At 37.5% G+C, this 27006-nt stretch overlaps 1 protein-coding gene across 3 annotated transcripts in view; it reads left to right on the top strand.

Moving 5' to 3' along the window:
* Window positions 1-27006, top strand: part of LOC129367956 (A disintegrin and metalloproteinase with thrombospondin motifs 14) — a 48343-nt gene that overhangs the window by 10818 nt on the left and 10519 nt on the right. For 2 of the 3 annotated variants that reach the window (XM_055042678.1, XM_055042675.1), the window contains exons 3-13: window positions 5380-5536; window positions 9311-9507; window positions 14433-14516; window positions 16329-16485; window positions 20379-20484; window positions 23580-23723; window positions 23852-23984; window positions 24198-24311; window positions 24533-24681; window positions 25956-26128; window positions 26288-26421. In XM_055042678.1, the coding sequence (XP_054898653.1) occupies window positions 5380-5536; window positions 9311-9507; window positions 14433-14516; window positions 16329-16485; window positions 20379-20484; window positions 23580-23723; window positions 23852-23984; window positions 24198-24311; window positions 24533-24681; window positions 25956-26128; window positions 26288-26421 (1548 nt within the window). The remainder of the gene's footprint in view (window positions 1-5379; window positions 5537-9310; window positions 9508-14432; window positions 14517-16328; window positions 16486-20378; window positions 20485-23579; window positions 23724-23851; window positions 23985-24197; window positions 24312-24532; window positions 24682-25955; window positions 26129-26287; window positions 26422-27006) is intronic. The other variant, XM_055042677.1, reaches the window with a different exon arrangement.

The raw sequence follows: 27006 nt of genomic DNA, 5'->3' as shown, positions 1-27006 counted from the left end.
AAGCTCCTTCCTATACTCTCTGTCCTACTTAGTTATTTCCCATTATTATATGACACTGCTGCATGAGCCACGGTCGTACTGTGTTGATAATTCTGCTTTTTTTTTTCTCACAAAATCTGTTATTTAACAGGAATAACAGAGACGTCCAGTCCCTTCATATTGCTATGGACCCACTTCATCCCACCAGAGATAATAGATCTTATTACAAAAGTTCAAGGGGTAAATTTCACAGAAAGAGTACATCGTTGACTTCATGATGTAACATCGCAATACCTTTCTAAGTCTCCCACTTTTTTTGGTGAATCAGTAAGAGAGTGTGCCTGGAACCTAAATGCATGTTTCCAAATAATCTACCACAAATTACAGGTTGAGCCTCCGGAACCAAAGCTGGCTTTTAATTTCCCTGCATCCGTAGCCTGTGGTGCTTATTCAGCTTTCGGATTTTTGTTTGTCTGACATGCACCATAAAGGATGACTCCATCAGATTATCTCAGGCAATGATGTAACTGGACCACCAAGCGTGATGGCAACACTGCAGTGTAGCTATGCCTTTGTTTACCAGCTATCCGTGATTAATGGTGGACATTCAGATCTGGAAATGACAAGAAGAAACAATAAATAGGAACGATTTGATTTTGTTTTTTTAGAAAACAATCATCTTTATCTTGACATATGAATCACGGCATGATTTCCTGTTGAGGAAAGCATTGTTGCAGTGTTTGAAGCCTATTACGGTTCAGAGTAGTGTAGGATTTCAAATTATTTCTTTTTGTGAAGAAGCACCCAAGCTCTTAACTTTGACCACTACTGGGTGACAGAGATGCATACTAATAAAAAAAAGCCTTAAGGATTTCATCACTTAACCTTCCAGTAGGGATTTGAAAGGAATACTGTCTCACCCTAAAATGACATACAGTGCATGTGGAACTTCAAAGTTGTCCCTGAAGAGGTGAGGAATTTAGTTCACCAGTGAGCTAAAGGTTCAGATTTATGTTTGTTTTTTTCGTGTGGTGTGGCGCAGCCGGAGGACTCCCTCTCAAACTGTATGCTGAGTTTGTGGAGTAACATTATGGCCTCTGTGTCACTTGACTTCAGTAGAAAAAAAAACTCTACCAAAGCTGAAAACCTGACAGCCGTTAGGAGCGCGGCTGCAGACATTCATATGTCAGATGGTAAAACTTGTATTTGTCATGTGCTTCACAAATTTGGTAACATCTGGGTGGGTCTGAAGTCATTGTTGAAAGACGATATAAGAAGTCATTTTTGTTGTTTGTGATCAGTCATGCAGAAGGTGCTCTGGTGAAATGAGACAAGAGGAAAACATTTTGCACCAGATGTATTTGCTAATTATTAAGTAGTGTGGGTTGGACGAAAATTCACTCCACAAGTTCAGAATTTTTATTTGTAGAAAACATGAAAAAAACATTAAAAAAAAAATTTTATTAAAAAAAACCTATTGCACTTTTTTTTCTTAAAAATTATTATGCAATACTGCTTGTCTGGAAGATGAAAAATGACTCAGCTCAAACTATGCCACAAAAGTGACACATGATCAAATTTGTTCTTATTGCAGACTTTTGTCTCTCATTTTTCTTTAACCCAACGTCACCCTGAAGGTTAATACATATATCACTGCTATTGAGCAGAGAGTTACAAACTCAGATCTTTTATTTCTGTTCCATATTTAGATTTCATTCAGCAGCTGGAAATATACACACACTTGCCAAAGGTTTTGTTGGTGTCTCTGTGTCACGAAGATAATAATAGGTTGAAGAAGTTTTCTTTCTTTCTCAACAAAGTCTAGGAGAAACACATCAGCTGAAGACAGTCTATAGTAGTCTGGGCTTATTAGGAGTAATTTATCCAAGATGGCACATTGAAGAAATACACTTTTTCCCCAATAGTATGAAGTTATTTTTGTGCACTCTTAGTGGGATGTTTTTCATTGCAAACAAATGAAAACGGACCAAAGCTTAAAAATTAAAACAAGCAAGGGCTGGAAAACATGTGATGCTGGTTAGTGTTGCCATGACAGAGTCATCAGCTGGAAATAAACAAATACTTAGCAAATCAAGATAGTTGACTTTTTGCTTTAGGTTCATTGTAAGCACAAACCACAGACAGTGACACTGGGAAAAAAAAAGTTATTTCCATTACAATAACTTTGCTTTAATAAAAAAACTATGTCTGGTTAAATATGCTGTTTTTGTAATGAATCAACTTGGTGTTATGGCAATAGCAGTAATGAGTCAGGGAATTATAAACACATTGAAAATGAGTGAACTCTTAAAAAGATAGAGTGCATATTTTGGAACATGAAGTTCTCCACATTTTTTCATTAAGTGGATATTTTGCATGCTGTTTGTGTGCTAGTCTCCATTCGCAACCCTTCATTCTGCTGTTGCATTTAGAGCTAATTTTCTTTACACAGTCTAAATTGACCCTGCTGTCAAATATTTATTGGCTGAGTTTGTCAAAAAGTAGGTCATCGTTGTGACTCAACTGAAGTGATTATGATGATAGCAAGGTTTCAAATGAAAAGTTTCTTATTTCTAATGAAAGAAATTAAAGACCAAACTTTAAAAAGTTACTTTAAAATGTATTACAATGCAAGTTGTCAAAAACTAAACACTGAATTTAGGGTTTTAAACTATTTCATTTTGTTAATTAATAATGGGACTTTCTCAAATAGCAACATTTAGATGTACAAAATCATTATACAATAATATTTAAAAGTGCAAATATATTTCAACCAGAAAATAATGCAAATCAAATGTGGGCTTCTTGTGCAAAAAACACAAGAACACTGATCCCCACACTGTCTGCATAATCTAAATTTTAAAACCTACCTTTCTCATCTTTATTGAGAGTTTTGATTGTTTTATTCCCCAACACTTGTTGTGACAGTCATGCTGTAGTTTGTAATGTAATGTATGATATTAGTGTCTCTTATACACTTGATTTTTTTTTTCAAAAGCAGATGTTTGGAAGGAGTTTGCAGAGTTAGCCTGTGCCTTAAGTCAAAGCACAACTTTATGTCACATTATATGACGTCAATGATCCCATGTCGAGCCCTGATACCTGTTGTAAAGAAGTAATTGTGTAGTCTGTCGGACTTGCTTCCAAATTGTGACTCAATATTGTCCTCAAAACACATCCTGTGTACAGAAAGAGCAGCTGTTGTCAATATCATTACATAAACAATGCATCACATGACCAGGAGGTGATTTGCAGTGAATATGTTGATGTAGAAATGTCAGTACACTGTTGCTTTTGATCTGTAGCTTCACCAAATATATGCATATTGTTATTCTGCATAGTCATGACTCAGAACAGTGTTGTCCGGGAAGATGGCAAATCAACTTTCCTAAACTCTCAGGAAAGGCAGACAGAATACTCACTGTAATAAAAGGAGGCTTTTATAAGGTAACAACACTTATTCATACCCTGTCAGTAATTTCACTTCTTCCTGCACATATTTGTATTTTGCCACAATTAGTTGCAGCTGTCTGGAGGTGCATCTACCAGCTTTGGAGATTTAGAGAATGCACTTCTTGTTTATTCATCTTTGCAAAATAGTTCAAGCTCAGTCAGAATGGACAGAGCATGTCTGTGCATAGCAATTTTCCAGTGTTGCCTTCTCAATTGCACTTAAACATAGACTTTAACTGGGCTATCATAATGTCTGAGTATTCTTTTATTTAAACCGTACCATTGTAGCTCTGGTTCACATCTTCGTCCCACTGAAGGAAAGCCTCCATCCCAACCTCAAGTCTAAAAGCTCTGTATAATCAGTTTCTTTAACAATTTGCCTGTATTTATCTTTAGCGATTCTTCCATAAAAATCAGACCAGCTACTGAAGAAAACCTGCCAATACCATGTTTTACCAGGGGTTAGTTTTCCACCACACATAACATTTTGAATTAAAGCCAAAAAGTTACATGTTGGTTTCTTAAAGACGTGCAGCACTGGAGAGTTCTCCAGGAGGTCTTCTGATGGTCCTGTGGTCAACATGGTTATTATTGCTGCTTCTCTGTTTGATGTTCTCTTTATCTGACCTATCAGTTTAAATGGACAGCCATGTCTTGACTTGATTTTATTAGTTGCAATCATTTTGTTTTTAGAAGATGAACTGACCAGAGTTCTGAGCGATAAAGCTCGTCATATTGTAATTTAACACTGTTTTAAATTTCACTACAACATTTCTTGTCACCTTGTGTTGTTTGCTTACAAATGGCCACTATGAAAGTTTGGAGGCTTTCACATGGAGATGGATTTAGTTAAATGAATTTAATTCATTAACCACAACAGTATTTTTTAAGGTTCATTGGCTAAGCCTAAAGTTATTTAGGGGTATATATACTTTTCTACATCTTTAAAAGAGAAATGCGATACAATAAAGTTTGCTGTAGTAATGGGGCAAAATGAGAAAATGTTCCAAATATAAGTAAGCTATTGGTAGGCACTGTAAATATATATATAATCTGTAGAACTTGAAAAAGTTCTGAATAAACAAGAAAAAAAAAGTGAACTTGGGATATTTGCAAGTTCATCCTGTTCTAATGCAGTTCTGCTCCAATATGATAAAGTACTGTCCGCCCTTAAAACTACCCAAAAACAAAATGAGCACAAGGTCTGTCCTTCTGGACCAGAGACAGATATAAATTAAAGTGACAAATAAACAGATTTTTTTAATGCAAATAAATGCACAATCTGTTGCAGTGTTTATAAAAATGTCTCACTCTGTATTATGTGGGCATTTTGTATATTTATGCAATCAAGAGAAAATTGAAGGTTTGTGGTTGAATTAGGGAATGGCAGCTTCCTTCCACATTGACCAGTTTTGTACACTCGGCAACAAGCAAGGGAGAAGTCTTCCTTAACAAACATGATTCATCTTTCATACCAAAAATTATATTTCTGTAGCTCAATGAATGTTAAAATGCCTAGAAGCTAATAAAACTTTCTTTGTGAAGTGTTTGAAATTTCAGATTAAACTGAAGAGGTTGTCATCTGTATAAAGGAAGAAAGTTTTTTATTAGGAGTCGGGTTAGGGATAGGGTTAGGGTTTGAAATATAAACTACATTTCATAGTGGGAACTCAAAGTTCTCAAAGATACAGATTATTAAAGGTTTTTCTATAATTGATTCAAAGTTAGTAAAGTGTCACAAACCTTTTTGAGCTGTAAAATATTCAGGTTGTTCACTAATAACTGTTTAGAAATAATCTTCAAAGCTGCCAAGTTGTGTCCACCTTCACCATTCTTTATTACACTGAATCTTCCAATTGACCGGCTCTACTGTTATTACAGGATCCAGTTGGATTTACTTGATTTAAAGGAAGAGTGGTGCTCTGATACAAAGTTCTGTTTCTCCAGGCAGGCCTGATCCGCACTGATAATGGCGAGTTTTTCATTGAACCACTTGAGAAAGGCCAACAGGATGTGGAAGTAAAGGGCCGAGTGCACGTGGTCTACCGCAGATCGGCCATCAAGCGGGAGACGGGCCAGCGGAAAGAGGACTTACTCAATGAAGGTAGGAGGAGGGAAGGAGTCTTACATCAGTGGAAACAAAAAGCACTGTGTGGGTTTAAGTGTTCTGTGGCTGCAAAACGAACAGAACAGCTCTGCTGCATGGTCACTTATAGGTCCTACAAGAAAGACAGGCAGAACACATCAGGAATTTATTTAAAATGGATAAAAAGACATCACGTTTTCTCACTGCACCACATCAAATCAGAATAAAAACTTTTTTATTTGATTGTATTTATTGAATTATTAATATTAGCTAAATATCAAAATAGTGACAAGGATCATTTTTTAACTTTTTTAAAAGTCTGAAGTTTACATCCATTTTTCAAGTATTTGGTAGAACTGTCTTTCAAACAGTATGACTTGTGTTAAATGCTGAATCTTTCTACCGACCAGCTTCTCAAAATAGTTTGCTGCAATGTCGGCCCATTGCTTCTGGCAGTTTGTTGAATTTTGCTTGGCTCCACATTTAAGAACTGTTCACAATTTTTCTCTAGGGTTGAGACCAGGCCTTTGTGATGTACCCTCCAAAACATTGGCTTTCTTGTCCTGAAGCCACTTTATAGCTCGTTTGGTGGCATCGTCCATTTGAAAGAACCATTTGTGCCCAAGCTTTGACTTTTCTAGACGTCTTCTCAGATGTTTATTTTACATTTCCATATATACAATCTATTTGGTAGCATGTTTCAATCTCTACTGCAGCAAAACACTCAAACAACATGATACTGCCACCCTCGTACTTCACAGTGAAGATGGTGTTCTCTGGCTTACAAGCTTCCCCCATTTTCCTTCCAAACTGGAGCAATGTTATAATAGCCAAAAATGAAGGTCTTTGCCTCTGAGTCCATTTGCAATATATCATTAGGCTTTTTGTGTTGCTTATTGCATAATGACTTGTTTCTCGCTGAGTGGGCTTTCAGCCCCCATCAGCACACTGCTAATTTCACTGTAGATAATGATATTCTCTCACCAGCATTGTCCATCATTTTTGTACTTTGTCTCTGGTACACTGAACCCATCTCCTTCCTGAGCTGCATGATAGCTGCACATTATTCTCATGGTGTATCCTGGCATACAAATGTTTGAACAAATGAATGCAGCACTTTCAGCCACTTGGAAAATGTATTCAAAGATGAGCAGTGGAAGTCCACAATTGTCATGCTGATATATTGTCTAATTTCTTTTTATGTATATTTTTTATGATCTAAAAAGTCATTAGTTTGTGGTGTTGTCTAATACTGCATACATAAGTGTTCCTCTGATCAATGTAAACACTGAATATTAATCTTTCAGAAGCTCACAAGGTCATGTGAGAATGCCACAAAGTATTTAAAGTCATACTTGTCATAGTATGACGTTCTCAAATATATGAAATATACATATATATATTTCTTTTACAAATAGAAGTTTGAAAAGCATTGTCTGCATTTTTGTCCAGATTCTCCTGGAGTTTGCCTCTACCAGGTTTGGACATTAAATCATAGAAATCTGAGCCTATGCCTCTTGCCTAAATAGCTCAAGTTCACAGATCTGAAAAACATTCATCGGCACAGATTCTAAACTGTATTTAGTTTCGGACTTTGACTGGGCCAGCCTAACTCTCAAATATTCCTTGCCATTCAATTTGCAGTTCTGGCTGTTTGTTTGTTGCTCTCTTGCTGGAAGGTGAAGCTCAATGCTAACCTGCTTCACTGTTACTACCAGAGAAAAGCCTTCAGCCTGATGCTGCCACTGTAATGTTTCACCATTGGGATGCTGTGTTCAGCATGATGCGCATCAAGTTACATTTTAGTCTCCTCTGGCGAGAACACCTTCCACTTGTTATTTGTGGCCCCTTATGGCTTTGGGCAAATTGCAAACAGTACTGCAATTTTCTTTAAAAAATGGATTCTTAATGATCACTTTCCCAATTTGTGCAGATTAGGCAGTCACTGAATCCCTGGTCACATTTAATTCATTCAAGTTTGTGAATGAAACAAAATTTGGTGTAGATGGCGGACTGTGAATACTTTTGCATATTGTGGTGCAGTAGGTGGAGTTGATTTTATCATACATAAAGGAGAGGTGTTGCACCTTTATGGTATGAATAAACTTTTCCATTTGTCTATGTTCCACTTTGATCTCTGTATGTGGTAGTCTTTACTTGCAAATTTACTACTTTCATCTGGGAAATTATAAGTGTTCGCCCAAAAATATACCCCAGACGTTCCAAAACAGGCAAACCAGACGGTCATGCTGGGCCAGACATCAACACAGGGGTCAGAGAGAAGCAAACACTGAGCTTTATACATCTTTTGCAAAAACATTCTTATATGCATGAACATGTTTTATATCCGATACCAAAGCAACAGCAACCAGTATGCACTCCAGTCAAGCGTGAATTTATCTCTCCCTCCAAGTGCTGTCTTCCAAGAAAAATCCAATGTAGCGTAAGCCTTAAGATTTTCAAAAAGCTGGCAAGGTGGCATGTTTTACAATGGAAAGAAGCCGAAAGCTCAAAAGAACAAAACAGAGCAATTATGCTGTAATATGTTGGGACTCCCTTATTACTGGTTGCTGTTTTGACAAATGTGCCCCAAATTAGATATCCTGTGGCAGACTGCAATGTTTGGAGCCAGAGTGACCTTAAAACAAGCTGAATATATGGCTGATAGGCTTCAGTAGAAAATACTGTCAGCTTCGCTCAGTTTGCTTCTCAGACCCTTTGGCTTCCTTTGACTTGATACAAAAACAAAACAACAACAACAAAAAAACAAACAAAAAAACACATCAAAATTTCCTGAAATGATGACCTCCACTCTGCATACTGTAGGTGTGACAGTGTTTGGGTATGGTGCTTTCACAGATGAGAAAATAATATGATTTTAGAATTTCTGGATGAACCAGATGCTTTGGGGTGTCATATGAACTATCAACCTTTTAAACTGTATCTCTCATGGCTAACTTTGAGCCTTCTTTCCTCTGTCACAACAAACACAGAGGGATATGTGCGTGGATAAGACACATTCACTGATCCGGGTAAAAAGAAATCTACTTTGTTATAGAATCACTAGATGGAGCTGGTTAAGGACGAAAATCAGCCGATTTCTTCTATACATATTGTTAGAGAGATAACGTGTGGTGAACCAACATATTATTTCCATCTGATAATCCAATTGGGCTCTTCTTTCTCAGCATGAAACTTGCAGAAAACACACATTCCAGAATATCATACATAATTAAAGGTAAAGGCGCAGTAGCTTGCAAATTAAATCCCATCTTGCACATTTTAAAGGTTTCTATTAGGTCCAGCAGTGGAAGAACTGTTCACTAAACCAGCTGGTAGGATGAGGAATGCTGTGCTCTAATGGCACAATGGGAGACTCGGGAGTGCAGTGGAGCCAAGAAAAGGGGGTGAACTTTCATTGACTGTCCATCAATTTCTTCTCCTTTAACAATTGATTCAGCATCTGCTGGAAAAATCACTATTTTACAACCTATTTTCTGCTGCTTCAGCCATGATTGTTTTACCATCCAATCATACAGCTGACTGGCTCTGATATAAGCATGAGCCACATTTATTTTTTTTCATTGAATGAAATAATTACAATTTCCAGTAAGTTATTTGGTTTCAGGTAATATTTTTGTTTGATTTGATGTACAATGTGATTTTTAGCATATACATTTTGCTGTTACATGCTGTTACTCAGCTGTGAATTTTCCACACAGGACAGCTTGTGTGGATGGATTAGAGGCACATATATTTAATCCATGTTGTATCCTCCTCATGTCTCTGAAGTGGCAGATGTTGGCATCGCAGACCTTCCTGCAGCTCTGGATTTGGTTGAACATAAACTCTCTGAGTCCGAGCGCAAAAGGAGGCACGTGAAAAAAGACGACTACAACATCGAGGTTCTGCTGGCTGTGGATGACTCAGTGATCCGTTTCCATGGCAAGGAGCACGTGCAGAATTACGTTCTCACCCTAATGAACATTGTAAGTTCGGAAAAGTGTGACATGCATTAATACTCACCTCTCTGTGTTATTACACCCCTGAAATTAAATAAAGTATTGTCCAAGCACTTGCCTAAAAAAAAAAAATCACCTAATTGGCAATTATAGTCGATCTCTGTGTTACTTAAACTCTTTATATTCCTTTTAGAAGTGAAAGTATGACTTTTCTTGTATTTTTGTCTCTAAAACCATGTGTCTGTGCTACAAAATATTGCTGAATGTGTTTATATTGACATCAAGCTCTGTCACATTTTCATTCGCAGCTGACAGATTACCGATGAGAGACGGAGCCAAAACGAGAAACTCTCTGAGAAACTCTCAGCTCGTTCATTACAGGTTCCACCAGCTCCTACCACCATAATCTTCTTACTGAGCCTAAATCCCCCCCCAAGTCAGATTTTCACAGGGAGCTGGTTTCACTCTGTAACAGTTACCATTTGGACCATGCATGGCAGTCTGATTAGCTGCATTAGAGCACTTAGAAAGTTGAGTGGGAGCGGTACGGAGCAGCCATGGAAAGTGGTGCCAGACGTTTGTTTGAACTGCCAAAGCTCTTCTTACATAGAGTGATGTGTTTATTTAATTAGGAATTTATACTCAAAATCTGGTGCCAAATGTCTTTAACAGAGCAAAATGTCAGACTTTTACTGAGCTTGATTGTGCTGAATAGCAACTCTGACTCACACACGCTCGGTATCTGTCAGACCTTGGTGTCTAATACACTCTGATGACTTAATAGCATTGGAAAAGGTTTCTGGAGGAGTACATTTGAAGTAGTATTATTTAAAATTGACTTGAGTGTCACAGTAGATAAAATCAGGTAATTAAAAGTCGTCTGAATATATCTCTTGGACTTTTATTTTATTTTTTCACTTAAAAAGTGGTGCAGTTTAAACAATCGAAGGTCAGAACCCTTCAGCTCTGCTTGTAAGCCACGGGTTTGCTGTGTCTGAAAGAGCTCTGCCCGCTCAAATCCCTCCGAATCCCTGCTCCAGGGCTGCAGAATGTGTAGTACCACCTGGAGAAACTCTCCCCGAGGGATTGATTACTGAACATCCTGTCTGCACAATGCCAAGGTGACTAGTGAGGTCTCTGTTGCACAATGGTTGTGTTGTTTGACCACTGCAGACCACGTTTTGTCCATGTCAGTGCGAAACCATACACAAGCCAGAGACACCTAGCGCCTGTAGAGCACAGCTGCTAGGCTCATTTCCCCCCCACAACAGCTCCATTTCAGTCCTTCTTGTGTGTGTAGGTGTGTTTGTGAGTGCTCCTCCTGGATTTGTAATCATCCCAGTGTGCACGGAGCTGGCCCGTCCCTCAGCTGGACTCACTGGAAAGTTAAGAATGCAACCACCCGAATCTCTCAGTTGAAAGAAAAACTCCACAAATGCTTACAAATTCCGTGACAGAACTTTTTTGTTGCTATTTTTTTTTTAAAGCTTTCTTTGTTTTTTACCGGCTTCTCTGCTACGATCCAATATAAACACATGGATATAAGTCAGTGTAGGCATTTCTAGGGACTTTGAGTAGAAAATCTGTGCATCTTGGGGTCACTCAGTGGTTCTTGATTTGTTAACTGAAGTTTGCTTCTGTAAGTGGGATATTTACATAACCCTTGAGTGATCCTAACTTTCTGTTTACTCCCCTTGTCCTACGGGCCAAAAATAATCCACCTTAAAAAAAAAAGCCTCAAAATAAAGCAAATTAATTGAATGTTAAATACAAAATTTGTTTTGCATGATGAAACAATCTGATATTTATCAATTCAACTCAATTTAATTAATTTTTCATCATGTATTTTTGATACACAATACAAAAAGGCAATCAACAGTATTACACACTTTTTTTTTCTTTTTACCACAAAATAAGTGTTGAAAGAGTTTTCTTTTACACAGTAAAGGTTTATTATAGTAATTACATAAATATGACATGATTACTTCTGAATCAATTATACGGAAAGGGACAAAAGTCAACAATTAGAAACTTTAGTCAACGGTTCATTCCTTTATATTTTTTAGGAAGTGAATTATAAAAACACAGCAAAACAAAATGTAGCTTGATTTTGTGAACAATTTAACATCAGCTCTTATCTTGTGTCTCATAATTATATGAGATGAGCAACACAAGAACATCTTCTGTTCAACATAAGGTGTTGAACTTATAAGATGTTCTTATGTTGAATGTTTTCAACATAAGCCAAAGAACATCCTGTCCTTCCCATCCCGCACTGAACATAAGATAAAGAACATTCCCATGAGAAGGAGATGTTCTTCATCTTGTAAAGATGCTCGTATGTTGAAGATCTTCGACATAAGACAAAGAACATCCTGTCCTTCCCACCCCACCTTGAACATAAGATGAAGCTCATCCCACGTTAAACACAAAATGTTCCAGACCTATCGATATTTCCTGAATGTCTTCACCCCTTCTCCTTAACCCCTTCCTGTCAGCCTACTTTCATACCAGGGACACTAGAGCCTACAAAAAACCCCTGGAGGGGGAAAAAAAACAACTCAAAATGTTCAACACGAGATGTTCAAAAAAATCCTCATAGCATGAAGCTCTTCTTTACCATATGACGACGCTCCTACATACACAAAAATGTTTTCAACATAAGATGTTCAACTTCTTATGCTGAAGTTCTCACGAAGGACAGACACTATGTACAAACATACAATGTCGCAGCTGTTGGGCGGTGAAATGTCTACTCATGGCTTCAGCAGAGAACCAACTAAAGGTATTGGATTCAGCATATCTTCATATACTATTGTTAAGTAAGGATTCTAAATTTCTGCCTGACTGTCAGAGCACAGCTCTTCTGAAAGATGGCTTCAGGGGAAGGAGTCATCATGATGGGTTTATTAACCAATCAGAAGCAAATCTGGGATTACATGAGAACCGTGCCATGTCAGAAAACCAATGAAAAATAGAATCTATTTTTCAAACCATGGTTTTTGTATGTTTGGTTTTCTTCAGAGATTTTTTTTTTCACGTTCAACAGTCAATATTTACCCAAAATAACTACGACACAGGAACGATGATGACAACCACAGTCATATAAGTCTCACTGTTTAGAAATGTTGGGACACCATGTGTATCTGTAAGAACTTAGTTTTGATTAGGACTTAAGCCCAGAAAAGCCATTTGACTGATCAGGAAATAAGAAAGCCCCTGTCGGTGAGAGGTAAAAGCACAGGAGTATGAGTGCAATACACTCTGCTCTCATTTAGAAATGCAAAATAAAAATACCAATTGGACTGAGTGTAGATAATTTTATTCCTTTTAAAACAATAAAATGAGGTAATCACATTAGAATAAAGCACATTATGCTTGCCAAATAAATCTACGGTAAAACAGCCTGCTTTTATATAAGCAGGTTGTTTTTAACACAGCCGATTTGCTTTAGTGGTAATGAAATCGTTAGACTACACCTCAGGGCCCAACGACCCTAATTAACCACACAACCTTTTCCAGCCAAGGGCTCTGCAATATTGAAAGACTGAGCCTAGCAACAGCATGGGGATCTATGCATTGTGAAATAATGTTTTTGCTCTGCAACTCATCGAAAAATTAAACAGCTTTCAACAAAAGCACTTTATGCTGCAACAAAATGAAAGGAAAATTTTTATTATTTCTAAACAACATGGCTGACTTAATGCAACATAAATGCATTAACCCATGCTAAATGGATGCAATGCTTCAAAATGTCTTCACTGATGAAAGAGAATCTGTTGACTTGACCACAGATACTTGTGAAAAGAAAATAACTGTTGATGACGAAGAACTCATTTTTGCTGTGCAATGTTTTCATAAGTTTGTCATATTATTGCTTTTCACTCAGATTTGGTTAGGTCAGGATTTTAGCTATAAAAGTATTCAGACCTGTAAAGCATTTTGAATTTTACTCAGAACAAAAAGCTACATGCATTTAATTGAGGTTTTTTGTAATAGACTATTCCTCAGGAAAAATGTGTAGTCTAGGTAAAGGAAAGGGATTCATTTAGTTTAAAAAAACTGGTATTTTCTTCTCTTTACATATCTGTTTTATCTCACCTTCTTTAATCTGTATTTTGCTGCAAGTCTTTTGAGACATATTCCCATAAGCTTTGCAGCTCCTCCAGAGTTACCTTGGATGTCTTGACTTTTTCCCTGATTAATGCACTCCAGGCACTTTCCTGCCTGGAAACAAAAGAGACTGGAAACCAAGCATAAAAATGGAACAAATTGACAGAAGATTAAGCAGATCAATTGGGCAGGGAATGACAGAAACTGAGAGGCTTTAGTGCTGGGGTGTTTTGTCAGTGAGCAAGAAACAGATGATTTATTAGTAACAAGGCAAACCAGGCAGACTGAGGGAAGGATAATAATAATAAATTCAAGGGAAGCTGAAGCAGGACTAATAGGATCAAGAAAGAAAAAGGAAAAATACCTGAGAGTGTCTTAAGAAAAATTAATAGAAGTAGCTACATGGCATTCCTACTCAAGCTCCAGGTGGAGCAGGAATCCTGCTGATCTGTGATTACTTCACATTTTAAAATCCTAGAAGACAGAAATAAAAACTAATATATATATATATATATATATTTAAATCTCTCGACTATCATAGTGTGAGACTTATAACTCACCCAGTCAGAATTATTGAACATTTTTTTTGTTTTTATGTCAAGCAGAATTTTTAAATAAGAAGTTGTCACAGCAGGCGCTCTGTTTACTTCCACTGCCGCTTCTTCAAAGCACATTTCATCAAACCAACTGGTTCTATCAGAATTTGAATGAGATTGTAGCATAGCATGCAGTTATATCAACCTCTCAAAACTTGAAATATCCACTATTTGTTAGATATGGAGATTAGCATCATAATCCACTTTGTTGAGCAGTGACAGAGCCTCTTTCTTTCCTTTCAGGTTGATGAGATCTACCATGATGAGTCTTTAGGAACCAATATCAACATTGTGCTCGTCCGCATGATAATGGTGGGGTACAGACAGGTGAGTTATCTCATACACTGTTAACATTTTAGTATAGAGATGTACGAGAATGCTTGAAATCACTAAGTATTGTCTTAAACTACCTTTGACTTAGAGAATGGAGTAAAAGTAGTGTCATAGAACTAGTAAGGAGATACATAAAAATTGAAACTAATTAGTTTTAAAATAAGTTATGGTATTCTCAGAGTCTTCTTTTGCCTGCTTCTTATTTTCAAAACTTTTCAAACTTTGAAAATCCCCTTTTACATCCAAATTTTGATAATTGTTTTGTGTACAATATAACAAGGTCTGTTGTTTCTTTCTTGTATGCAATTCCAACCTTTAAAGTGATTTAAATCAGCCTTATTTTTCATTTTGTCAGCAAATGAAAACCTAAATCTTGCTATCTCAGGACTAAAAAAGTATTTGCAGTCATTTATTTATGTCCAGGAAGTCAACATAAATGTGATTTAACACACGTTCTAAAGAAGACATATCAAATACACCCTTAGAATCTGCGAGGTCTGTTTTATGATGGGAAAACTTCCTGTTTTCTTTCTATATCTATGCTGCAATGTTCCTGCTGCTTGCCTGCATGCTGCCTGTTTATTTTAGCTGATATACCGCACACTTATTTTCAGATAATTGCTTTCTGTTTTAACATTTTTATCACAATCATGATTGTGTTTCACAACATGTTTCAAAGTAGAGATACCATGGAAAGAATAGAAATGAGAAAAAAATACTTATGTTGATCATCTGCCCTATGCTTTGCTTTATGATTGCTTTTTAAACTTGCAAACATTAGTGCTGTCTCCAGACATAGCATGTTGCGAGGAGCTGGACACGCTCAGTTTTGGTTACGTCTGACCAAAATGTCTTTCTTTAACATGTTTGCTGTTTTCCCTGCAAGGCTACTGGCTCAGTTTATAGAGGAATTTGTATGACATAACTAGTACTAGTTGTCTTCCTCTCACCAAGGCTCCTCCAGAATTGTTGTTGAAAATTTCGCATCTCGCCTTAAAGAAATATGATAATTGTACATCGCATATTAAGAAACACTTGTTTGAAATGCAGCTCCTCCGTGTGAAGAGATTTGCAGATAGACGGGGCTTGAATTGACAGCTTATACGGATTATTATTGTAATATAAGCACATTGGCAGAGTAATGTCAAAGGGAGAAAAATAAGTACCATAACACAATTACTTATTGCAGTTGTGTTATGCTCATAAGATTCCAGTATGGATCTTGTTTGCTGATACAAGATTAAAAGATATTGGTTCATTGTCTAGTTTATTGAATTTTGTGTGTCCACATGGCAGATACAAGTGAGTCATTTTCTAAGTAAGCATTTGCGTCTGTAATCAAAAACCTTTTATTTCCTCATAACTATCTGATGTTGACCGCCGCTTTTAGCTGTCCCACTTCCGAGCCTCACTTGCTCTGCTTCTGATCCAAGCTGAGCAGATTCTATTACATAGATGAGAAGGAGAAAGCCTTGCTTCTTGCTCACATTTCAGCTCAGACCGTTTTTACCTGGACATTATTTACCTGTGTGTTAGAGGTCTAAGAAAAAGCTCATTCATATGTTTTGCTCATAAAGATTCCAGGTTGTTTTTAACTCAGAAATCCATCCATCTGTCCATTCGACCGCAAAATTGCTTTGCAAAAGTACAGTGGAAGAAAATGAGATATGGTTTTTAATCATTTTTACGACAAACATACCTTGAAAGTTTGTCATCTATTTTTATTTCCCCTGCTCAGGGAATTCAAAGGAAGAATTCCCTTACAATTTCTAATTACATTCTTTTTCTCTCTTTGTTATTCTACAGTCCGTAAGCCTTATTGAGCGTGGTAACCCCTCCCGCAGCCTAGAGCAGGTGTGCCGATGGGCCAACACTCAGCAGCGCCGTGACCCTGAGCACGCCGAGTACCACGACCACGCCATCTTCCTCACAAGGCAAGATTTTGGTCCCGCAGGTATGCAAGGTACTGTATTTTTCTCGATCGAGGACTGTGCAGACTGAGTGCTGATATCTGCTTCAATTCACAAAAAAAGGGGTTGGCTTCCTTCATGTCTTGCCCAGGTAAGGTCGATGGAAACTCTCATGTGGGTTTATCTCATAAAGAAATCTGCCAATGGCGAAATCACTGGATGAAAACAATTGTTTTTTTTAGAGCCTTGCTGACTTGATGTTGATGCCACCCTGTAAAAAAAAAAGATAAATTGGTAAAACTGAAGAAGGATTTTGGCATGTAGAGAAAAAACAGAAATGAGTTTTTATTTTATTGATTTTTGCTCGTTTTAAAATTCATCTTCATAAGTTCACATGTATGCAGTAGTTGGCAATTTTGTGCAATACATGTTGTTCTCACCCTGTGTTTCTCTTTTTCAGCCCTTCAAAACAAACTTTGAAGTGAGCAGCCAAACCTGCACAAAAACTGTCTCCAGAATGAGAAAACTTTCACTGAGCTAAACCTTGGTATCTTGTATTGAACTGTGCACAGTCTCAACTTCTGATGTACATGTGTCAAGTTTAGAGGAAGGCCTCGGCCTACCTGCTTTGCTTGTCACACCCACATATGTTGCCATAGACGCAGTTGTGTTATGCTCATAACAAGCCCAGTTTCTATAGTGTGTTGCACCATGTTGCCCTGGAGCCCGCACTGTCTCTCAGAGTCACGAGAAGACATCGCACTCTCTCGTCAGGGTTTAGCCATGAGATGGCAGATTCTATGTCCAAATATAGATTTTGAGTGGGTGGGAATGATTTTTAAAAGGTAAATGAACGTAAGAGAATGGATTTCAAATGGAATCATAAACCACAGTTTACACAATCAATTAAATTTCTCTCCAGATCTGGTTTCAAGATTAAGTTACAAGATATTGTGGGTTGCAACAACATCCATAACCCTTTTTGCACATTACAACCATAAACTTCAATGTGCTTCATTATTGTGATCTGCCATCATGGAGGGTTTTTTTTATTTATTTGAAAGTGGGACAAGCATTTCTATTCAAACCACTTTACTCTGATACACAGAACTATAACAGAGTGAAACAGGTTTTCTTCAGAAGTACCGAAACTTTAAAATAGAGTATGAGTTTCTGCTGCAGTCATTGGGCAAGAGGTGGGGTATATCCTGGACATGCTGCTAGTTCAATACATGGACACACACACAGACAGTTTTAGACCAGTTGTCTAAAACTGAGACAACTGGTCTCAGTTTTAGAGACCAGTTGACATTGCTGTCATGTTTCTGAACTGTGGGAGGAAGCTAGAGTGCCTGGACAGAACCCATGCATACCTGGGGATAACATATAAGCCTAGCATCTTCTTACTGCTAGGCAACAGTGGTACCAGCTGTGCAGCCCTGGAAACAACAGACAAGTGAAAAAAGTGTTTTGGTCAGGGGAGACCAAAATTGAACCCTGTGGTCTGGAAACAAAATCCTATGTTTAGGGAAAAAAAACATACACTGTACATCACCTTGGACCTACCCTCTTATGCAACATCATTTCACCACCATAGTAGTGGCAGCCATTTGAATCTGCTCTTCTGAAGCAAAGACACAACATAAACATGTACCACTGGTTTAGATAACAGCATGCTCCTGTGCAAGTATGACCCAGCTAAAAAAAGCTAAGTTCTGCTGGGAATCTCTGGCTGGATTTCAAAATGGAATTCCATAAAATCTAATATGAGACAGATTTAAATCTGTGGTTGTAATGTAAAAAAAAAAAAAACAACAGCATAGAAACATGCACAGATTATGAATACATTTTAATGGCATGTTATATGATATCTGAGTTCACTCGGTCCATAACGAGCCACGGAAGAAAAGAAACATGCTTCTCCTGCTGCATGGTTGTGCTTCAGGGTGTAAATATTCAGAGCTGACTTCTTTGTGGAAATGTTTTCTGCATTCTCTTAATTTCCCTTTATCTGCCTCTGAGATAAAGAATCGTGCGACCATAACTTCTTTCACATGTCTTAGTTTCACCTCCAGCAATAAGCTCTTTGTATTTTTGTTTACTACTAGAGCGCTCACTGAAATGCATTGGATATATGGCACAGGCCTATTATGAATATGAAAATGCCATTACACTATGATCGAATCAACATGCTGAGGACTTTTTCAACCCGGCCTTTATCACCAGCTGTTTGCCTGCTGCATTTTCTGCTTTTTACCTGCATGCCAAAAAAGGTCTTCTGATGGTCAGAAAGCATGAAGAATTCTCTGAAAGCTGCCAAAAAATGAGGCTGAAACCTGTGTGCTTCTGAACCATGCCAAACGCTCAAAGCTGAGTCGCTGCACACCTCTTGATCGAGTCATGTTTATTGTTTCTGCTTTGCTTAAATGTTTGTTGCCGTGGTGCGCTGAAAATACATTGTCATGATAGCTGGGCGTAGCTTTGTGTAGCTTGGAAAAATGATGTGCCGCAGGAGCCTGGGGATCATGTTTGCTCTTCATTACCATGAAACAAGCTGCTCCTGCTGTGTTTTCATTTGAATGTAAGGCTATTAGTTTCAGAATGTTGCATGCCTTTTGTCAGAAGCTCAAGTGGTTTTTCTGCCGAGTGGTTGCTGACTGAAACGTATCACTCGCACCTCATTACAAAAACAAAATTCTCAGCTACTTTTACCATTCAGAGCTTCATTAGACGTGGTTTACCTTGAGTATGTGAGAATGCTACTTTCTGAATACAAACTACTCAACCACATCATTAATAATGTATGATATGGATTTATAAAAATAATCTGAGCAATCGTTTAGGTGTTTTTATGAAAGCACAGCAGAGTTGGTCTGAAAGCCAGCTGTCCATAGTGAGTCTACAAATTATCACTATGAGAGACTACTTGTGGAATACGTCTCTGACAGGTGTCTGAGGATGTCAATGTTTTTTCCAGTAAATATTCTTCCAGAACCAATGAGAAATTCACACTTCTTGCCATTGACAAGCTAAGTAATCATCCCATACAAACAAAATAAACAAAAAAATAATACAATTTGTGTAATGAAGTGAAAAGCACAGGGCAAAAATAATGAGATCATGGTTGAAGGGGGTGTAAACAAGCTTTCAAAGCAAGAAAAAAATACAGTCTGCCCACATTTCAAAGCAGTCAGTGTAAGCTAATATTGACTAGTTTAATCCTGACTGATTGCATATAAAAAGGTTTTTAATTACCAATGTAGTCAACATGAAGCATGGAGCCATAATCCAAAAATGCAAAAAGCTTAATTTTACCATTAATGAGCAGGCCCTGGTAGCATGATTCCTGACAGAGGAAACAAAAAAAATATTCACAAATGTTGCCTGGACCAACATTTTTTTTTTCTACATGTTGAACTTGTAGAAATTCTATTAGAGAGATATGTTTTTTTTTAATAAAAATAAGCAATGCACTGTGTGAGAACTATGGTGGACGTTATGCAAGAGGTTGATCACAAGCACACAGCTACAGAAATCAGTCAGCAAATCAGAATTTTTTTCAGATAAATTCATCTGACAAAAATAGGGAAATAAGTTCAGGTCAGAGTTCATATAAAAGCCCCTGAGAACATTTAAGACTTCAAGACAGTTTTTGTTGAAACATTGGCTGAAATTACACCTGTAGACATGTTGAAACTGTCAGCAAAGGCTTTACAAAACATTAAATTACAGTAGTGATATTTAATACTAATGACTGCTGCCATTAAACTTTATTACATGTAACATAATTAGGAATTCCCTGAATGTTTATTACTTGGGTTCTTGGTGGCATCTGGTGTGACTTTTATGGTAATTTGGACTGGGAACGATGCAAGAACGTGTATGATACAAGTTCTTCATTCTTGTTCTTGATTGTCGGGGCTGTATGATCTTTTCTGTTGCCCAGGCTATGCTCCAGTGACTGGCATGTGTCACCCTCTGAGGAGCTGCACCTTGAATCATGAAGACGGCTTCTCCTCTGCCTTCGTCGTTGCTCACGAAACTGGTCATGTGTAAGTAACAGCTTCCTGATGAAGGGCTTAGTGGCATTTCACAAGGTCCCTGAGCTTCCAGCTAAGCTGACAGTTTGACTTGACTTTCCAACACAGCAGTCTGTGGTCAAAACCCTCAATGGAGATATGCAGGTTCGACAAAATTCAACACCTAAAAACCTTGCACATAAAGGGTATTAGTTTGAATAACTAAGAGGCATTTTTTCTAACATGAATTCATTGATTTTACGTGTTTTTGGTACCATGGAGATTTTGTAGAGAACAAAGGTAGAAGAATATATATACTTAAAGTCACTTGCAGTTACATTAGATCTTTTAATGATTGCTTCCATCTCTGTGAAGTTGAAGAGATCATTCTTAAAAGGTTGTGCTTCAGCATGTTGAGTTTCCTCCAAGTCACAAGCTACTTCTGGTGGTCACTGAGTTCAGAAATTGTGTAATCACCTCTGCCCCATTTTAAAGAGCTTTTTTCCTTTTTCTTTGAGCTTTGAGAACTATAATGAAAAACTGTAACATTTGCGAGCCCAGCCTCCCATTATGGCACAAGAGAGCCAGCCAAACTGACTTGATTGTAACATTGCACAAAAGAAGAAAAAAATCAAGGTCACCAATGTCTCCATCCATTAGGATTGTACAGAAGCAGCTTCACGCTGTGCCTATTGACATTTAAAGATCTCTGACCTTGAGATCAGCCACCACCCAAAGGCTCCTCAATGTTTTTCCTCCTATTTTATAAGCTTTTTTTTAATCTACATTTGAACAATAATTTGTTTCAAGAAAACCATGCATGTAGGCGTGTACATCCTAATGAGTAGACCATTATCAAACAGTTTATTTCTAGTAGTAATTAAACTTAAAAAATAAAACACAAAGAATATTTGCATAAATTACAATGAGAGTTTTATACTTTAAACATTTATTTCTGTTAATTTTATTTACAGCTAGTAAAAACCCGATTTCAGTTACCACAGAATGTTTATTACAATGAACAAAGCATTTTTTAATTGAAAAATGTTGAAAAGTATATAATTTACATATGCACCTTTATTGCTTTAACTCCAGCAGCAACTAACTGCTGGCAGTGTTGTTTTTTTCCCCCCTAATGACATCACGGAAAACCACCTGTGTAATCTGAAACTTGTTACAACTGATTGCTTCTACAATCAAATCAGAACATTTTAGCATCTGTTTGTCTCAATGAGTTTGTTTAGCTCTCAAGTGCATTCATGTTTTAGATGTGTCAACTTCTGCTCAGTGAAAATGACGGCGTTTTTCTTTTGCAAAGCCAAGAGGTTTTTCAGAATGGATGCATCAGAATTATTTGATCTTAAAAAGTCATTTGATAATCATAGTTTCTCATGGTCGCATCACTGATCGTTAGGTGTCAGCTGTTGTCATTCTTACTCCATATTGTCCTCCCCTTGCATGCAGAGATAATTTTTTGGTTGAATGAACAGGATCATAGAGCAGTGAAGTTGGGTAGATGAATATGTTATAGTGATTATGTCTCTGGAAAGAAATGCATGGACTTTTTTTTTAAAATAAGGACAAGCTTTTTTCTTCACAGTGCTATTGCCATTCAGTAAGAAGATTTAATGCTTATTGACTAGATTTTTGTCTTATCTTCTCGTAATGTCTGTGTTGCTGTTCAGAACAGTTACGTAAATAACTGTGGAAAACAATGTTTACGTTGATGATATAAAGTGCCTTTCAAAAATATTTATGCTCATTTAACTTTTTACAGCACAAATGAAACTTTACTGTGATGCTTTTTTTTTAGAGCACAACAAAATAGTGCATGATTGTAAAGTTGAAGGAAAATGATCCATAGTTTTCAAACCTTGAGCTATTGTATTTAGAGCCCCTGAAAAAAAGATTTACAGATCTGCTCAGATGGTCTCTACCAGCTGCACAGAGAAAGAAATTGATTTTATTTTCTATTTTTGTTTGTAAAAAAGCTCAAGTTTTGTCAGATTGGCTGCAGATTGTTCCATTGTAGCTCTGGCATTCTTTTTAGAGTTGCTATCCCTCCCATAACGGGAGGGATAGAGTCACTCTGCAGCAGGTTTTTCTCATGGTTTTTGTTTAAACTTCAACCATTTTCGAAGTAAGTCATTTTCTCCATCAGACAGAAAATCACTCCACAGTATAATCCTGCCACCACAATGTTTTTATGATGGGAGTGGGGTGTTCAGGGTGATGAGAACTGTGAGTTTTGCACCACTTATATCATTTATCTTTTATAGAAAAAGAATTACTGTGGTCTGAAGCACCTTTTTACTCTTAGCTGATTTGGAGCAAAATGCAAACAGGACTCATGAATCACATTCAACAGTAAATTATTTACTATTTATTATTTATCAATTATTTTTGTCTACAGTATTTTTGTAGCAACTTAAAGAAGAAAGATTTCACTTGATGGAAATTGGCATTTTACCTTTAATTCTTACTCTTCAGTCAACCTTTTCAAGCTCTGAGACCCAAAAGGGTTCCGACATGTTGTGGTCCTCCTGGTAGCATCCAACAAGACAACATTAAGGTGCCTCCTGCAGCTAAATTCAAATTTTTAACTCCCTGAAGCTCTGTTGTTAGCTTCAGGGAGGCTCTGCCAGATTTTTGATTTGATTATTCAGTTAAAACCTGACCCCTCGGTGAGGTTTTACTCATTAGCTTTAGCAACCTTTGTTGAGCTGTCAGTGTGAAAAGGTTTCTTGGGATGAATTGTTTGTAATCAAATTCAGACAATATACAATGATTAACACTCATGTGAAAAACAATACGGAAATCACTATTAATTAGTAGGAATAGTTTTTATAAAACAACGGGGTGTTGCATAAATCTGCCTGTTTTGCTCTTCAGCTTTCTCCTGTCTTGCCATGTTGGTTTCCAGTGCTTAGAAGCTGATTGTGGAATCTGTCATTTGATTTTTGTAATAGCTCTCACTGCAGCAAACTGCAGTGATTTTGCTCTTACTTATATTAACTTAAATTCTGTTTACTTGTACATGACATTGACTTGCAAAATTGTGGAGTTATTAATAATATGAACCAAATATTGCATATATTCTTGTCTAATGAGTTTGCTTTGGCCCTTAGGCTGGGCATGGAGCATGATGGTCAGGGGAATCGCTGCGCTGATGAAACCAGTATGGGCAGCATCATGGCCCCACTTGTCCAAGCAGCTTTCCATCGCTACCATTGGTCACGTTGCAGCAAACAGGAGCTCAACAGATATATTCAGTATGTCCTGCTTTTCCCAGGCCATTTTTTAAATATTTTATAAAATTCCCTTTGTTTCAGAAGAGTTTTCTCACAATCCCTCATGATATGTAATATTTAGCCTTAACTAATTTTAATCTTTTCCACAGCTCCTATGATTGCCTCCTGGATGATCCCTTTGAACACAAGTGGCCCAAGCTTCCTGAGCTTCCTGGAATTAATTATTCAATGGATGAGCAGTGCCGCTTTGACTTTGGTGTTGGTTACAAAATGTGCACTGCTGTAAGTCCTGCATACCTGGATACTCTGGATTGACTAACGAAAGAAAGTCCTTCTTTATCTTTTCCGATTGATTTTAACATGTATGATCACAGTGGATAACTGTCTGATAAAAGAGGTGCAAATGGTGAAGATATGTTCACCATTTCTGACTTGTAAAGAAAGAAAAAAAGAAATGTTTAGATCAATTCTTAATTTTTTTTTTCCCTTCTTTAGTTTCGAACCTACGACCCTTGCAAGCAGCTGTGGTGCAGCCACCCTGACAACCAGTATTTCTGTAAAACCAAAAAAGGCCCTCCAGTAGATGGGACGGAGTGTGCACCTGGAAAGGTAGGACATGGGACAGAAATTGCTTTTATAAAACTGATTTTTTGTTCTTTTATGTAATTTGATTGGTGTTTTTTTTTTATATTCTTTTGACTGGTAAAAATTTGAATTCTCTAGAGATACTTAACATCAGAATGCCTGTGATATTTTCAGAAAACTCAGTTATATTGTTTCAAGATGTTTTGAACTGTCTGTCATCCTTTTCATCTCATCTCATTTTGCAGTGGTGCTTCAAGGGTCATTGCATCTGGAAGTCCAGCCAGGAGCCTCAAGGGCATGATGGGAACTGGAGCTCCTGGTCAAAATATGGGTCATGTTCCAGGACGTGTGGAGGTGGAGTTCGTTCCCGCAGCAGGCAGTGCAATGACCCCCCGTGAGTACTGAAGCAGTGATGAGACTGATCCAAAACAGGCATGACATCTTGGATGAACACATTATTTTTGTTCATCACAGAAATTGTGTCATTATTTTAAAAACTAGAAATGAAATTATGAGTAGAATGCTCCTGATTAGACAGCACAGCTTTTGTTCTTTCATCAGTATTAATAGCCTTTTGGTTTTTTCTTTTGCAAACTCTTCATATTTTGTAATGCTAAACATCAGTAAATGTTATTGCCATTTTATCTGATAGACCAGAACAAAGTAACATATAATGGTCAAGAATCCAGAAAGAGAGCTTCAATTAGAGAAGCAGCCAATGGACCCATAGTAGCATCGGAGGAGCCAAAGATCCTATAGTCTATTTTATTTGCTGTGCACATCACTAAACTAGCCTTTACAATATAAAACTATTGTCATAAAAATCTTGGATTACAGTAGAAAAAGGTCGAGTCAGAAAAGAACAAAATCCTCATCCTGAAAGAGAAAGATGATGGTGGCCCAAGCTGTGCAGAGACTTTTCTTACATAAAATATATGAAAGAAATTCATGTGCTTTTCCTTTTCTTTCCACATCTAAATTATTCAGTAGCTTATGGTTGTCTATCACAAAAAGTTGTTTGAGGGCTATGAATAGACCTCAGTAAGGATTAATGGCTGAGGAAGAGAATGGAAAAATATAAGAGCTGAAGTGTGCTGCATGGTGTTGTTGAAAAACAACACCGTGTGTTTTTGTTGCGGTTGAGGTTGGGTCATCAGGTAATTAGAGGAATGGTGGAAGCATTTAGGCCTTGCTACTAAAAAAATAGATAATTCTCATGCCTTTTCTGTAAAACAATGCAGTTAATGCCTTTACACCGTATTGCACTACCTTTACAGTGTATTTTCTTACACTGAGAAAATAAACAACTCAGCAGTGTTGCAAACGGCAGAGTTTAAAAAGTCAGACCAGACCGAGTATGTTATTCTGCATGCAAATGCAACTATTAAAAAGAATAAAAACAGAAGATGAACACAATGCCTAATATAATCCAGCTTTGTTTCCACCTATGCAAATGCCACATAGTCAAAGAATGTGCTTGAAGAAAAAACTATAAAGAACTTAAAGCACACTGCATGGTCAATCAGAACAATGAGAAAATCTTCATTAGATAGGTAAATATGATTTCATGTTAATAAAATCAGATAAGCAAAGCTCAGATCTGGGAATCTGAGGATTCTGAATCCTTGCAAAGAATTTGACTCCACTTTTATTTCTGTCTTGCGCCAGGCCTGCCTACGGTGGTCGAGACTGCCCAGGCTCTGCATTTGACTACCAGATGTGCAACACAGAGGAGTGTGCTGGCCCTTATGAAGACTTCCGCGCTCAGCAATGCGTCCAGCGGAGCAACAAATACCACAACAACATCAAGCACACCTGGCTGCCATATGAGCACCCAGATGGTAAGTCTGTAAAGATATTATTAAAGCTGGCTCTCCCTGTTGGGGGAGAAAACAATTTGTTAAATTAGTGTGTGTTGTGTGTTCATTCTATGAATCAATTTTTCACATCTGAAAGACATTTTAACAAACTAATTAGTGATTGTTGGTTGTTGTTTCCAGAGGCTCGTAAATGCGAGCTAAGTTGTAAATCGAAGGAAACTGGGGAGGTGGTGTTCATGAACCAGGTGATGCATGATGGGACGAGGTGCAGCTACTCAGACCCCTTCAGCGTCTGCGCTCGAGGAGAGTGTCTGGTGAGTCTTAAGTGAAGCAGTCCACTGAAAGATCTTTTTGTTTTTTAAATCACATATACAGCATCTATTTGGAATGTCTTACTTATCTGAGATCGGCCTGCAGGGGGCATATTGGTTACAGGGGTAAAGCCAATTATTCTTGTCATCATCAATACTCTTCAGCTCACTCTAGGGAATCTTAAGGTATTCCCTGCAGGAATATCTTGACCGACTCCTTCTGATTCAATTATCAGCACTGTTGGAGTTCCCACTCTCTCTAAGGCTGTGCCCAGCCTCTCCATGGATGGAGAGAATTTCATCTGTTTTTATTCCGGGTATTGTTATTTTAGCCATGCAATACAGATGGATGGGTCAATTGAAATCTGTTCGTTCCTCATGATAACAGACTGATTCCCTAAATCCATGTATCCCCTTATCACTCCACCCTACCATCACATATGAACGAGGCACATGTTCTCAATTACTGATGTAACACCAGTGACTATATACTCAGGCTATAACTTTTAAAGAACATCACTTCAGGAGTGAGTTGTTTTTCTAATGAGAGTTATATTTGAAACATGTGCGGTGTTCTTTATGTGCTTC

Source organism: Poeciliopsis prolifica, unplaced genomic scaffold (genome assembly GCF_027474105.1).
Source record: "Poeciliopsis prolifica strain line A6 unplaced genomic scaffold, Auburn_PproV2 SCAFFOLD018, whole genome shotgun sequence".
In the NCBI taxonomy this organism is placed as follows: Eukaryota; Metazoa; Chordata; class Actinopteri; order Cyprinodontiformes; family Poeciliidae; genus Poeciliopsis; species Poeciliopsis prolifica.
The sequence above is the reverse complement of the archived record's forward strand: the minus strand, read 5'-3'. Positions and strand labels throughout refer to the sequence as shown.